Source organism: Notolepis coatsorum (assembly GCF_963971535.1).
Source record: "Notolepis coatsorum genome assembly, chromosome: 17".
Lineage (NCBI taxonomy): Eukaryota > Metazoa > Chordata > Actinopteri > Aulopiformes > Paralepididae > Notolepis > Notolepis coatsorum.
The window spans coordinates 85,094,426-85,109,448 of NC_140181.1; the positions used below are offsets into that span (position 1 = coordinate 85,094,426).

Below are 15,023 nucleotides of genomic sequence, written 5' to 3' on the forward strand. Positions count from 1 at the left end.
GGTGTTGTGCCGAAAAAGGACTGCCTGCCAAAATAAGACAGCCCCCCCTAATGCAGGATAGCAACGTCTGACATTGACCCAATTCGATATTCTTGCATCTGAGACCCCTAAGGCTGCTAACCCTATGCCTAAAGATATAAACATAAAAATTAAAAATATATATTTTTGCACATTCACGTGGGCTGCAGTCCTTTTTCGGCAGGCAGTCCTTTTTCGGCACAACACCGGCTGGATATCAGTCCCTTCCCAAACAGCACCAAATGCACATCATACCAATTTCCCTTACCCCCCGCAGAGACGCCACTCTTGTCTTCGTCGCTAAAGAACCTTTACCAGGAGACGCAATCTCAGAAGTATCGAGCAATACCTTTAAAATACACTGCAATAACCTATAGACACCTGGACTACATTTCCACGCCAGCTGGGGGTCCGCGCCCCACATATTAAACTACCACAGCCCCCCACCCAGGACGACATCACGTTGGTCGGGTTGAATCCCAGTACACGTTCTCACCTGATTCCCAGAGATGAGGAGGGCTGTGGGGGAAGGGCTGGGGCGGTAGGGGATGGTGGCTCCCTTCGGGGGCGACTGAGGAGTCAAAAATAGGACAAGGGGTCTGGGGTTGTGAGATACACCTTTATCAACAACACAGACAGACTAGGAGCGGAACCAACGTGAACATTGTGCTTCTATGTTAACTCGCTGTCAAAGAGCGAGACAACCAGGGTGAATAATGTTAGAATACAATACATTTATTGTACATTAAGACACATTTTGTTCCCTCCCCTCTCTTTCTTTTGATACTATTATCGTTTATTAAATAACTGAGGTAGCTTACAGAGGAGGCTCTTTATGGATGATAGGTCTGATTGTTCCTCAGCCTCTGCCTCAGCTATGAACAGCCCTCTGGATAAATTAATTATCCACAGGCATTTCACTGAAGAAGATATTACTGCGAGTAGATTTTCCTTACATGCTGATATGAAAAGGATATTACAAAGGAGTGCACCAATGCAGTCATTGAAGTTGCATAACTTATCAAGCGGATGCAGTCTGTGTGTTTTTTTTGTTGCTTTTTGTTCTCCTTCCTCTCTCAAAATGTGGATCGTTTTTTCGCGGGAGCAGTCACAGCTAATTCTTTGTATAACTTTGCATAATTTACATCCTGAAGCCAAAAGCGAGGCCCCGCTGGTGGAGAATCCTAATGAAACTTGCAAGCCTTTGAAGAAAAGGCTGGAAAACTGGATCAAACTAGCAATTAGTCAGTCAGGTCCAGCTGCAAATGCAAAAACAAAAAGGACTTGTGTGCCACCGTGAAGAACACACAGGGAGGAATTGTGCTCCAGGGTTGTTTTCCTCCCTCAGTCCTCCTCCATTTTCTCAAGAGAGCCCTTGTCTAAAGGTGGCCTCACTTTGCTGCAGGTTAGCAGCTTGATGCCCACTCTGCAACAATCCAAACAATTGTCCGGATTGCTGTAGAATCTGACCCACTCATGTGGCCCCGGCAAACTCTTACAGTAATAAGAGTCCATTAGTTGAAGGAGACTATGGACAAGTGAACTGTAAGGCTCTCAGAGGACGATCCCACCACTACAGATTTCCCAGAGGCATCAGTTAGCCCTTTTGTCTGTATCCAGCGCTGCTTCAATCATATGTAGACTCGAGCTAGTACTGTAGCTAGTCCAAGGAAAAGCATTTACACGACTAAATCGACCTAACATGGAATGAAAGTAACCAATACATTCCAGTCAATTCCATGTTGGTGAGATCACGAGCCATATGGTCAACAATGATTTACTTTTCAGAGTTTGAAGTTTAAGTTTAATTAACCTGCAATGAGTCTCCTGGTCATTTTAGTTTTCGTTTTTTGAGGACTGCATACTGTTTTTGCAAACCAAAACAACATACTTTATACTTATAGCACATGCATGAGCCTGGTCTTTTTTGAAAGATGACATTGTGAAGTTTCTGATTCCAGAAAAGAATTTCACTTTTAGTGCTAACGTAATAGAGTAACATAGGGCTGAACTTGAGTTGTAGAAAAACTTGTTACTCAAGTTGTTCTGTAGTAGTTAGTAGTCCAGAGGTAGTATTTCCCCAGAAGGTGGTATGGCTTACAAATCCATATGGACCCATAGCCTGAAGCCTTATGTAGTACATGTCCAAATGTCATAAAGATCCATTCAGAAATGAGTGATTAGGAGTGATTTTGGTAAACCGTGTACAAAAGAAAAACTGAGTTTTCTCATAGACTTCAATTCATTCTGCTGTTTTTCTCTTCCTGTTTTCGTTAGTTTTTCACCAGATCCCTGATTCATACATCCCCAGGTGGGGTAACATTGGAAAGCCACACTCATTGGAAAGCCACCTCCACAATCATTTTCGAGATCGGATCTAGATTGACGGAACTACTGCGCCAAGAGTCGGGAGTGGTATTTTGCGCAATGCCGTGTACTTTGCACAAGCCTCAAATACCGGCATGTAACTCGAGAACCGCTGGATGGATTTTGTCGACAGGCAACAAATAAGCCTTCAATTCGATATATATATTGTATTACAAAATATGCACACCCGAGCAACTAGGGGTCGCCAAAGTGCCGGTGCGCAAATCGTCCTAAATGTGGGCCCCCGCTTGCTAAGAGGCCAAAGGGACAGTGCTTAATCAACAATAAATGTAAATATGCCAGATTTAGCCAGAAGGCTAGATTTCAACTATAGTAGTACAACCGTGTGTGTGTGTGTGTGTGTGTGTGTGTGTGTGTGTGTGTGTGTGTGTGTGTGTGTGTGTGTGCGTATGTGCGTGTGTGTGTGTGTGTGTGTGTGTGTGTATGTGTGTGTGTGTGTGTGTGTGTGTGTGTGTGTGTGTGTGTGTGAAAGAGAGAGGTGGAAGGTACCCTACCTCCAGGATTACTGTGCAGATGAGCTTGACACACTGGATTACTGAATCCTGACTCCCAGATATCGTCACCCCTCGTTCTGTAGAGTTGGGTAGCAAATCCCCAGCCACCTGTATCTGTGCCCCGGTGCTCTGGCAATGAAAGGGATTAGTTTGATTCTGGAGATCAGACAAGTGATTGTGATTACAATGACATGGTTCCATCTCTCTGGGCATCGTTGACCTTACAATACAGAGGAGGAGAGAGGCCCCCCACCTAAACCCATCGATTAACCTTGGACATTCAGGAGAAGTAGAGCTTCGTATGACTTCATGTCTGCTGGTAATTCCTCTAAAGCTCAAAAGGTAGAGCGCATGGTGGTCTGAGCGTGACACGAACATTGCTGGGTTAGGGGTTTGATTCCCACTGGGGCGACCCATACTGAGAATAATGTAAACAGTCTGTGCATACGTGGACGTATGCACATTGCATACATTTGATCCAAAGATGTCCGGAGTTCACTAAATCCACCCCTGAGATAGACCAGTCCTAAACATGAAATACATAGGCAGGCTTCAGGCTGTAGCACTGATTGAGGGTAAAACAGACTCCAAACCGGAAACAAATAGTTTTTTTTAATGAGTTACTCAGAAGTTAAAACGGTAAGGTGTGGAGTACCCCAAGGAAGTTGCCTTGGGCCTTTGCTCTACACCATATTTACAAATGACATGCCTCTTGTCCTAAATAAGTCCTATATTTCTATGTATGCAGATGATTCAACGATTTACACATCAGCCTCAACAGCCAATGAATTAAATACGGTCCTAAAGGCAGAGTTGCAATCAGTGATGGAATGGATAAAGAATAACAAACTAGTTCTAAACATATCAAAGACAAGTAGCATCATTTTCGGTTCAAAGTTCAAACCATACTCTAAGAACGAACCCAGTCTTGAAACTTTTGATAAGTGATGTGGTAATTAATCAAGTCAGGAGACTAAACTCCTAGGGGTAACATTAGACAGTAAATTGTCATGGTCACACTGTAGGAAAGCCCTGTGAATAAGACTACTTTGTTCTGTAATAGCCCTTTAATATGTTGTTGTTGACAGGAAAGGGTCATTGATTTATGCCAGTGTAATCGTCCAGCGTGATGTGCCCAGCTAGTGTTGCACTCTAGTTTTCTGATAACTTTACTGGCCCTTTAAGAGTTTCTCCTTTCTACCGTGAGCAAGCTGGTCTCCGTGTTGCTGTTTGACGACGTGCAGCAGTAGTAAGATCTGTCCCTTTGAGGAACGTGTGCGTAAATGACACGTGAGTACGGTACCTATGTTTAGTCCTGCCTAATTCATTCCTTCAGCTTACTCTACCTTTACAGTATGTTCACATTGTTCTATTCCTGTCGACGCTGTTTCTCTCTGTTCTCGAGAGGCTGCGCCGTTAGCTTAGCCGCAGGTTAGCAGCCTATGCTGCCTGCTAGTGATGCTGCGTGGTTAGCTTAGCCGCACGTGAGCTAGCCTAGGCTATATAACTCACTCACTACTTCTAGTGAATAGAATGTATCTTTACACCCGGTTTACAGTCCGCCTACCTATATATTGTTTACATGCACTGCATGAGTAATCCCCCTGCATAGGCTATGTAGGTTATATCTAATAACTCCGGTTAAGTGAATGTCTTGGCTACTAGTTGCACTGTATTGCTAATGAATATTATTGCAGCTATAGACCACATGTTTATGACATTATGTTTATGTGCGCCACTACTGTGTTTACTAATGTATACTGTATTGTATTCCCTTGTAGACAACCACACACACACCTTTTGTTCCCAAATACAACCAATACCTGCAGCACGCCTCTGTGTGATTCTTTAATCGGAGTTACAACGCCATAGTGTCCGCCAGCTCTATCAAACGCAACCCGTGGAGGCCCTAGCCCTCCGTTTCACACACCATATAAACAATATAGTAGTGAAAATGGGAAGAGGGATTTCTGTTGTTAAAAGATGTGCTCATTTGTTACCACTAAATTCTATCAAACTGGTAATTCAAGCTCTGGTTTTGTCAAATCTTGACTATTGTCCTGCAGTATGGTCGAATGTAACGACGAATAAACTGAAAAAATTGCAAATGGTACAAAACAAAGCAGCACGTATAGCGCTTCGCTGTGAGTACAGAACTAATGTTGCAGCGATGCACAGTTGTTTAACTTGGTTACTTGTCAAACATAAATTACTCTGCTCACTCCTTGTATTCACTAGGAATATTCTTGTTAAAAAGATCCCCTCATATAAGATCCCCTCAATTTTATATAACAATTTATCTATAAGTCTTGACAGACACAACCATTCCACCAGACATGCTTCTGCACGAGGTTTTACACTTCCAAAAGTGAGGTCGAATGCAATGAAGCGAACTGTCATGTTCCGTGGTATGCAGGAATGGAACTCTCTTTGCAGACATGTTAAGCAGGAGAATAGTAAATGTCGTTTTCAAAATCGTGGTAAAACAACATTTTCAACCAAAGAAATTGACATTCCCTAATAGATAGTGTGTACGTAAATGAAAATGTATGTGTCTGATAAAGAGATAGGTATATATAGATGAAAAGGCATGTGTCTGATAGGGATATATTATTAAAAGATTGTATAATTGGCTGATATGAACATAGATAATGTATGTAAAAGCTAAATAGTATATTATGCTGTATTGTATTATGAATTAATTATGAGTAGGCATTATTGTATTGTATTATGAATTCATAAGGCGTATATATTGTTGTATTGTATTATGATTTTTTTTTTTTTTTTTTTATTATTTTTTAAACAAACACATAAACAAACATGACAACACACGATAACATATACAAGCATTAGTTGACAGTGCACATCCAATGAAATCACATTTCAGTTAATTGTCTTATATAGGATATACCCTTAATACCTGTTATCTAAAAACCTACACACATTGTATTATGAATTTGATTAGGGTTTTTATTGTTGTTTTAATTGTCTGTATGACATGTGAATGTTGTGAGTGTATAAGTCTGTAACTGTATTTTACGTGTTATGGACCCCAGGAAGAATAGCCCAAGCACTGCTGTGGCTAATGGAGATGCAAATAAACTTAAACTTAAAACTCTGGCTCTATCCCCATTTAATTACTTATTTTATATGGTCTATAAAGAAATCAGGCCTTCCTCAACCAGCAGTGAGATGCTCCTCTTTCAGCTCAATCAGCTTCCCAGGGCAATAGCTCTCACGGCTATAGATTAATTTGATGACTTATTATTTTGCCTACTATATACATATATACATATATATATATATATATATATATATATATATATATATATATATATATATATATATATATATATATATATATATATATATATATATATATATTCATAAGTGCACTCTGTCTGGATGAAAGTGTCTGCTAAATAACAAAAACGTAGGGATGTCATGTAGCTATCAGCAGTCCTTTGTGTAGGCAAGGCCTGGAGAGCAGATCAGTGGGAAAACGGAATCTCAACTCAAGCTGTGTCACAACATAACGTTAAATACAGGAACACGTATTTTTTGCTTTTAATAATCCCATGTTGATACGGTATAGAGTGAGTATACAAGGCAAAAAAAGGTCAGTGTGTGTGGGAGTGGGGGGGGGGGGGGGGATTCTGGTTGCTCACCTCTCTGATCTCCTTTATCTTAGCTCCTCCTTTCCCAATGAGAGAACCACACTGGCTGGCAGGGATGACCAGCCGTAAAGTGACTGGGGGCTTGGAGCTGATGGTGCCATTGGCCACCAGTGTGGTCAGGTCCTAGAGGGGGGGATGGAGGGAGGGAGGGGGAAAGAGATATTGGCAGAAAAGAATAATGATGTGAGTCAGTAGGAGTGAGAGAGGGCAGAGGGCTGCGTAAAGCTAGAGGGTAAAAGGTGGGATTTCTTAGAAAATCATTAAAAAAAAGGTCTGTTGCCGCTGAGTAGGGTAATGTGAGAGAGTTTCAGTAAAACCACCATAGCTCCAGCAAGCTAGCCTAGCTTAGCACAAATAAATGGAGGTGGATATGGATAGCTAGCCTAGCTGTTGGTGAAAAACACCTCTCCCAGAGTTTTAAGCTAGGCTAGCTGATCAGTATTCACTTCCATTCATTTGTGCTAAGCTAAACTAGCTTGCAGCCAGATAGCTTTCTACTGAATGCTCAGAGAGGAAATTGGTATCTATCTTTGTGTCTGACTCTGGAGAAGATGGTAAGTGCATTTCACACAATGTTGGCATGTTCCTTCAACAGCACTCTTTTTCATAATATAAATAATATATATTATTAATGTGCTATTTATACTTATATAAATTGCATACTCAAAAGGCATATAGCATCTGTTGTTGTTGTTGTTGTTGTTGTTGTTGTTGTTGTTGTTGTTGTTGTTGTTGTTGTTGTTGTTGTTGTTGTTGTTGTTGTTGTTGTTGTTGTTGTTGTCTTAATTAATTAAGGGGAAAAACATTTTTGGAATTGGATTCACGGATGAATTGGATGATCATTCACAAAGTTTTTTATTTAATTATTTCCCCAATTTGTCATGTTGTGCAAATCAAGTGGATTACAACCTGCTTCAGTCAATCAGACTGTCATGAAAGTTAGTTTCTTAGTCATTACAGATAGACAGAAGTCAAGCCATACAGTACAATTAAATCTTGTTTTTGAATCTCATTGCATTTATTTTACAGAAGGTATGTTGATGTAACCTGTTAGAATTGTCTAAAAGCCTTTTGATATCTATATGCTGGATATCAACAAAACCAAGCCATTTCAGATATCTAATCTACTTCCTCTGATATATCGCATACTACATATTTGGACTGATTGCCCCATCAGTCACATCTAGCTGCTCTAATTGCCCCATGAGTTACATCTAGCTGATCTGATTGGCCCATGAGTCACATCTAGCTCATCTGATTGGCCCATCAGTAACATCTAGCTGCTCTAATTGGCCCATCAGTAACATCTAGCTGCTCTAATTGGCCCATCAGTCACATCTAGCTGCAGTCACTCAGTATCTGAGGAGTATATGTGTATAATGTATAGTGAACAGAAGACCACACCCCCTCAGCCACAGAGTTGGCTGTGCTCAGAGACTTATGACGAATCAAATGAACAGAGCAAAAAACATTAAGGACAGCTCACCCACTACCGTCTGACACTGTGATTGTTATTTTGTAAATTGTACAGTATTGTAACATTGTTTTATTGTATAGTATTTTATGTTTCTCTTTTATTACTTATGTGATTTTATATTTGCTCCCACTACTGCACTTTAACTCATTGACCGCCACGCTCTAAGTGCGTGAGAGGGCGCTAGAGCGCCACCGCTTTAATCAATGGGAGGACTGGGAGATTTGCGAGTGCTTAAAATACATCTTAAATTATGGCTATGGGTCTAATACACCCGTCGATTATCAATGAGTTGCTTGCAGTCAACATGTACGAAACGGATTGTTTTTTCATCGGTACATTTCCGTTTTATACCGTTTTGAATACGAGTATAGTTTTGTGATTTCTAGTAATTCCAGAGAAAGACGCGATAATAGCCCTTTAGTGGAATACACAAAACACGTTGTAATTTTTCGGCTGATTATTGAATCTTCCTGAAATCAATGCTAGATCACCATTATTATCCTTCCTCGTGCATACATGAAATGGCCCTCGAGCGCGTACTGGGCGCGGAGGCCTGTGCCACGTTCAACAGCATTGCATATGAGGGGGGGGGGGGGGGGGGGGGGCAGCCTCGCAGATGTATAGTTGAAATCAGGTTACCTCGCCTGGGTATTTAAACCACGCCCGCACGGCTTGGATCGTTCCAGAAAATAAACTATACCATTCCCAGTGGAGTGCAATACCAGCCGGAAGGCGTAGGGGGCGGTATTTGCCCTTTTGCGAGCTCAGACCCATTCCCAACGATAACATCAGGCTGGATGGATGAAAATTAATGGATATTCCTAATAAAAGAAATAACGATTAAAACCCGACTATACTCGTGATTGGCGCTCAAGCGATGGCGAGTTAACCCGACTATCATCGTGACTGGCGTTGAATGAGTTAAGTTTGAGTCCTAAATCTCGTTGTATGCAAATATAATGACAATAAAGTATATTCTATTCTATCTATTCTATTCTATGATACATCTGAAGCTGAAAAAATATTTTACAGAAAGAAATCATTTTATGATATACTTTTTTTTTTTTTTTTTGGCATTTGTGTGGTGGTAGGTGAGCGTTGGGACCTCTGTCACCTCTCTACTTCTGTGGAGATTCATTCATGTAGACAGACAAATTACTATCTTTACTGTCATTATTATTCTTTGTTTTGGTGTTGTTGCTTGTACAATGTGCATGGAAGTATTGTTTTATTCTGATTGTACAATGATTTTATGTTTGAATGTGTTGTTATTTTGAGAGGACCCCAGGAAGAGTAGTTGTTACTGTGGTAACAACTAATGGGGATCCTAAATAAACTAAACTAAACTAAACTTCCACAATAACAATTCAGTAGGATCCATTTCTTCCATATACCGAGCCTAGTCAGAAAGTGCTCAGCAACGCTCTGAGCGGCTCAGAGTGAGCGGAACTGAGTGTCCCGTTAACACATTGACTGCCAAAAACGAGATATTACGTTTTTGCTCGACAAGCGTTGAGTGCCAAAAACGAGATATTACGTTTTTGGATCGTTTGATCTTTTTACTTTGATCCCCGCTCTACAGACTTGCCGGGAGCGATGATCTGCATCATTTTGGCACATCCCCGCACATTAGAACTGCAATGCTGAGCGACTATCACCAGGTGGCAGTATCGTCCGTGTCTGAACTGCAATGGCTTGGGGTTGATAGTCAGCCTCACTTTAATTTCTCCTTGGTTAGTGGCCCCTCCTCCTGCTGGAACAGAAATTCACATTGCTCGCCTCGGAATTCCGTTGCATAAGCGTATTTGACCATAGAAATGTGTATAGACATATACACTGGTAATCGCGATGGCGATGCGATCACTTGGAATGATTCTTCTTGGAATACCTTCTGGCTAAGGTAAGGTACATTCTATGTACGATCACAGTTCTGTGTTTCACCGGACGAAAAACATGGTCGGCAAACACAATCACAGTTTTGAGTTAAAACGACCCCCTTGATGATTTTGTGATGGTACATATATACATGTCATATACCTTTGATTTGGGAGTATTTGGGGTTTCATGGGATCAGCCAGAACGGTTTGGGCTTATTGCACATACCGCGTTTTATCTCGCGATCTATGAAAAAAGACTGGATTATCTTGGAAATGCGCGATGTTTAGTGTGTGTTTAGCATGTAATAAACTACAAACTACAGCGTGTGGAAACAAACTATTATTCCCATCTTGCACTACAAGTAATGTTTGTCAAAATGAGCCGCTACATGTCTCCACAGCTGTAATACAGAACACACACACAGCTTCGCAAAAACATAGTGAAACGACTGCGGAAACGACTATAAGGCTGGCATTCTAGGGGTAAGGATAAGCAATATGCGTGGCACTCAAAGTGTTAACCGTTTTTCACTCTGAGCGAAGCTGAGCCGCTCATGTTACTTAACGCATCCAATGTCAAAACTGTTGCAACTGTAAGTTCAAATAACAAAATCGTCAAAGCTAATGAATCTTTTGAATTAATTAAGGTATTTATAAGAAATAAAATTAGAGTGCAGGTAAATAGCCAAGTCCTCCTCTGCTGTGGGTGGAGACTGAGTTGTTAATTAAAGAACAGTCAGGCTCTCTGAGTCTTTGAAGTGTAAATATTCCTCCCCATCTTCCTCTCCTCCCATCAGCATACAGCACCCATAACTTGGCCTGAATACAGGCCTGTGACAGAATGCAAAGCACACTGCGTGTTTTTCAAAACACTGTGTCGGGGGCAGGAACATACTGACAGAACATTTCATAGACTTGGACTTAAGAGGGGAGTGCGTGTGTGTGTGGGTGTCTTTTCCTCCACGGCCCCCCTGGGGATTTGCCTTGTGAGGGGAAAACATACATTTCTCCAATAGCTCTGAACTTTTAAGTCGAAAATAAAAAGCCCATCGTGCCGTGCGTGTGATGCCTCTGCTCGGTGTCTGTGGCGCGGATCAGGCTCGCTGGCGTCCTCATTACACCAGGAGCACGTCGCTCGTCAGCGGGATCACAGGGCTGCTGGGCGTCACATCCCTCAGATTTGATCTAAAAATATGCACTGTATCTTAACAACTGTGAACGTCCGATCCCTCCCCGCGCCGTCCTTCGTACAGGGAGACTCTCAAAGCAAATTGGCGGAAATAACACCGGGGGGGGGGGGGGGGGGGGGGTTACACAAGCAGCAGACGCACAAAAGGGATACTTGGCTTAATCCCAGATGTACGCAGTGTTCAGAGTGTGATGCGACATCAAGAGAGAATGTGGCCTCCGTGTACTTGCTGTATATCTGTAGACCTGGGAGCAACGGGTCATGTGTGATACGGTGCGGCTCGTTAGAAACTGGCTTCTGTCTAGATGTCGTCTTATCTACACAAGTGGGTGTGTGCACTCATGAGCATATAGGCTACTGTACGTACAGTACTGGGTGCACACACACACACACACACACACATGCTGCACGTGAGATACATGCACGTGTACACACAGTGTGTGTGTGTGTGTGTGTGTGTGTGCGTAGACCTCGATACAGTGCATTGCTACCTACTGATGAAATACATGTATCTGTGGTTTCTCTCAGAGCAGTGAGGAATCAAATACTACACACCGAGGGACAGATTTGTACAGTTTAACGACCCCCCCCCCCCCCCCTCTCTCTCTTGTTATTAATTAAAGATGTCAGACATATACCACTCAAGCATGATAGAAGCGCCATGGCGCCGTAGGTCAGTGCCCACGTGTTGCCATGACAACTCAGAGTTTTCGTCAGAAGGTAAGGGTTGGAGAGAGGTGAGCGCGTAAGATCTTTAATGAATGCCGCACGGTGCGCTCCCCGGCCGGCGTGTGTTTACTGAGGGCTACAGAACCGCGCGGAGGAGTGCCTGCACGCTTCCTAACGAGTGTCGGCTCACTCCTGGAAGATCCCTTTGAAGATGGCCCTGAAGATTCCACCGTACTAATTAGTTTGTGACGGATAGATGATTAGGCACGTTGAAGACATTCAGAGGCAAACCTGTTATCTATATCCCCTTACTAAAGCTAGATTATACACAACCCCCCCCCCCCCCCGTTTTAATTAATAGGTGTGTTAACATATTGTAATTTGCTCTTTTGTCAAGTGGACGGGAGCGACGACGGCGTATGTTGTAGTTCCAAGCGATACGTTGTCCATAAAAGGCACGAAGCCATTCATCTGCCATCTTCAAATGCCAGGTGGAATTCAACAATTTGTCCGTAACTATGCAGGAGAGGTAATAAATTCATTCATCAACATGACACGCCCGTCTCACCGCATTGTTTAAAACGACAAGCCAAAAGAAAAAAAGCCACAAGCTGCCGTGGGATGTCATCAATTCTCATTTGGGCGGCATGATGTGAACCTGTGAGCACATCCCGCTCTCAAACGGGGACAATGGTTCTCCTATCATCCCCTCAGCTTCAAGTGTGATCTCTGGTGATAAAAGCACATTAGTGGTGATGGTGATCCGAGGCTCCGGAAATTAGAGATTCGACTAATGTTTTGGTAAAAAGGCCCTTGGCTTTACAGCTATTTCCTCCTCCAACCGTGAACCAGCTCTTTCACCAAAACTACCTCAGCAAAGCTACCTCAGCAAAGCTACCTCAGCAAAGCTACCGCCCTTTGTGCAAATAATTGTGGCGATCGCAATCTAGGAGCTGATCATCCGTTTCTCTCTCTAAATACCCTTAAAATGAGTGTTTCTTATATTAGTGTTATTATTACAAGTGATTATTAGACCCTAGAGATTCGCTTGTTTTTATTGGCTTTTTGAGGCTTGTTAAGCCATACACCCCATGTCCAGTGTATTTATTGTATTGTATTGACTTGTGAATTTTATATTGTATTTTGAATTTGTCTGTTTCTTTGAACTGTAAAGCACTTTGGTGCAACTTCGTTGGTTTTAAATGTGCTATATAAATAAAGGTGACCTTATCATACTGTGGTGTGTGTGGTTCGATGAGCTTTTTTACTCCTCTAGAATTTGATCCATTAAGGTTAGAGGACCGTAAACGAGCACTGTTGCGATATCCAGTTCATACGGTGTGAACTGGCTTCACCTCCTCGGTCGCGGTGCGCTCCGAGCGGTCATGGTTTTTACCTCTTCCAGTTTGTATGTGATCATGGTGAACGCTCTGAACACGCTGTCGGTGGAGCCGGTGATGGTGATGATCCTCTCGGGACAGGAGCCCTCGGAGATGTTGACACGCGCGCTGCTCTGTGGGGGAGGGGGAGAGGGGGGGCAGACAGGGTGGAGGGTGGAGGTCACACAGGGTTACTTAAAAGGTTAATATTAATATCCACATAGTTCTGTTTTGAACCGGGGAGGGCTGAGCAGCCAGGGGATATGCAGTTAGGGATAGGAAGTAAGGCAAGGAATGATTACAATTGTCAGTTAATCACTGGGTGATTCCCATTGGTTCATTAATATAAGAGATTAGGGTGTCTTATAGAAATAAAGTTTATTATTATTATTATTATTATTATTATTATCTGTTGTCTGCGTTCTACAGAGGTTGTGTGTTTCTTTTGGCCTACACAATGAAATACTTTTTAAGACTAGCTGTGTTGTTAAGATGAATTGTCCTCGATATTAGTTGAAATTCCAATCCCAATTAGGGAGAAAAGAGAGATGAGGACAAGAGAGAGAATACATCTCTATACAGCTGACTGATGTAATAATAGCTGAAGGTTCTCCGTCCTCGTGCAATAAATCCCCAGCATGTGTCTCTTTCCATCCCGCAGCCTTGTGTTTCACCCCAGACCCCCTGAGCTGGAGTCATACGAGTAGAGACAGGGCAGCTCTCTTGACCTCTAGGATGTTGTCTCCAGAGTGTGTCCACTGAGTCAGGCCCCCACTGTGTCTGCATCACGTAGGGCCTGCGCCCTGCGGTAGGGCCTGCCTGGACCACACTCACTGAGGAGGACTAATAATATAACTGGCTGACTGACTGGATGGGTTTATGTATGTACTGTATGTATGTATGTATGTATGGATGGATGTATGGATGGATGGATGGGTGGGTTGGTGGATGGAGAGATGGGTAGATGGATGGATGGGTGGGTGGATGGGTGGGTGGGTGGGTGGGTGGGTCGGGTGGATGGTTGGTAGGCGAATGGATAGATAGATAGATAGATAGATAGATAGATAGATAGATAGATAGATAGATAGATAGATAGATAGATAGATAGATAGATAGATAGAGAGAGAGAGAGAGAGAGAGAGAGATAGATAGATAGATAGATAGATAGATAGATAGATAGATAGATAGATAGATAGATAGATAGATAGATAGATAGATAGATAGATAGATAGATAGATAGATAGATAGATAGATAGATAGATAGATAGATAGATAGATAGATAGATAGATGACTAGAAAGATATATGGATGGATGGATAGAAGGATATATAGAAGGATGGATGGATAGAAGGATAACTAGAAAGATAGATGGATGGATGGATGGATGGACGGACGCATGGATGACAACGAGTCTGGATGAGGTGTTTATCCAGTAGATCTGTAGGGCTGCGTTTTCCCCCCTGACCTCTCTGTCGCTGTTTATCCCTGTGCCTCATAAAGTACAACATAAACCCACAGCACCCTGCAGTCAGAGCCAAACGTAGTGCTACAATGGAAAGCTAATTACTTTTAATACAAAGAGTTAAATCATGCATCATCGCACCCTGGAGGTTTACAAGAGGGGAGGGGGCACAGAGAGAGAGAGAGAGAGAGAGAGAGAGAGAGAGAGAAGGATGGGTAAGGCAGGGAAGGACAGAGCCTGGCACATGGGGGGGGGGGGGGGGGTTGTTAGAGAAAAGGTGGGAGAGAGGGACACGCAGTGAACGATAAAGACAAGTAGAGCATTTTAATGAAAGAGAAGAAGTCACCATGCCCCAAAAGGCAGGTCAGACAATACCCTCCTTTGTGTGCACTT

At 42.5% G+C, this 15,023-nt stretch overlaps 1 protein-coding gene across 1 annotated transcript in view; it reads right to left on the reverse strand.

Moving 5' to 3' along the window:
* Window positions 1-15,023, reverse strand: part of LOC311243574 (poly(rC)-binding protein 4-like) — a 56,063-nt gene that overhangs the window by 14,800 nt on the left and 26,240 nt on the right. Inside the window, exons 5-8 of the mRNA XM_084332842.1 lie at window positions 13,186-13,302; window positions 6,569-6,700; window positions 2,901-3,029; window positions 515-589 (exon numbers count right to left, since the gene is read on the reverse strand). Coding sequence (XP_084188968.1) covers window positions 515-589; window positions 2,901-3,029; window positions 6,569-6,700; window positions 13,186-13,302 — 453 coding nt within the window. The remainder of the gene's footprint in view (window positions 1-514; window positions 590-2,900; window positions 3,030-6,568; window positions 6,701-13,185; window positions 13,303-15,023) is intronic.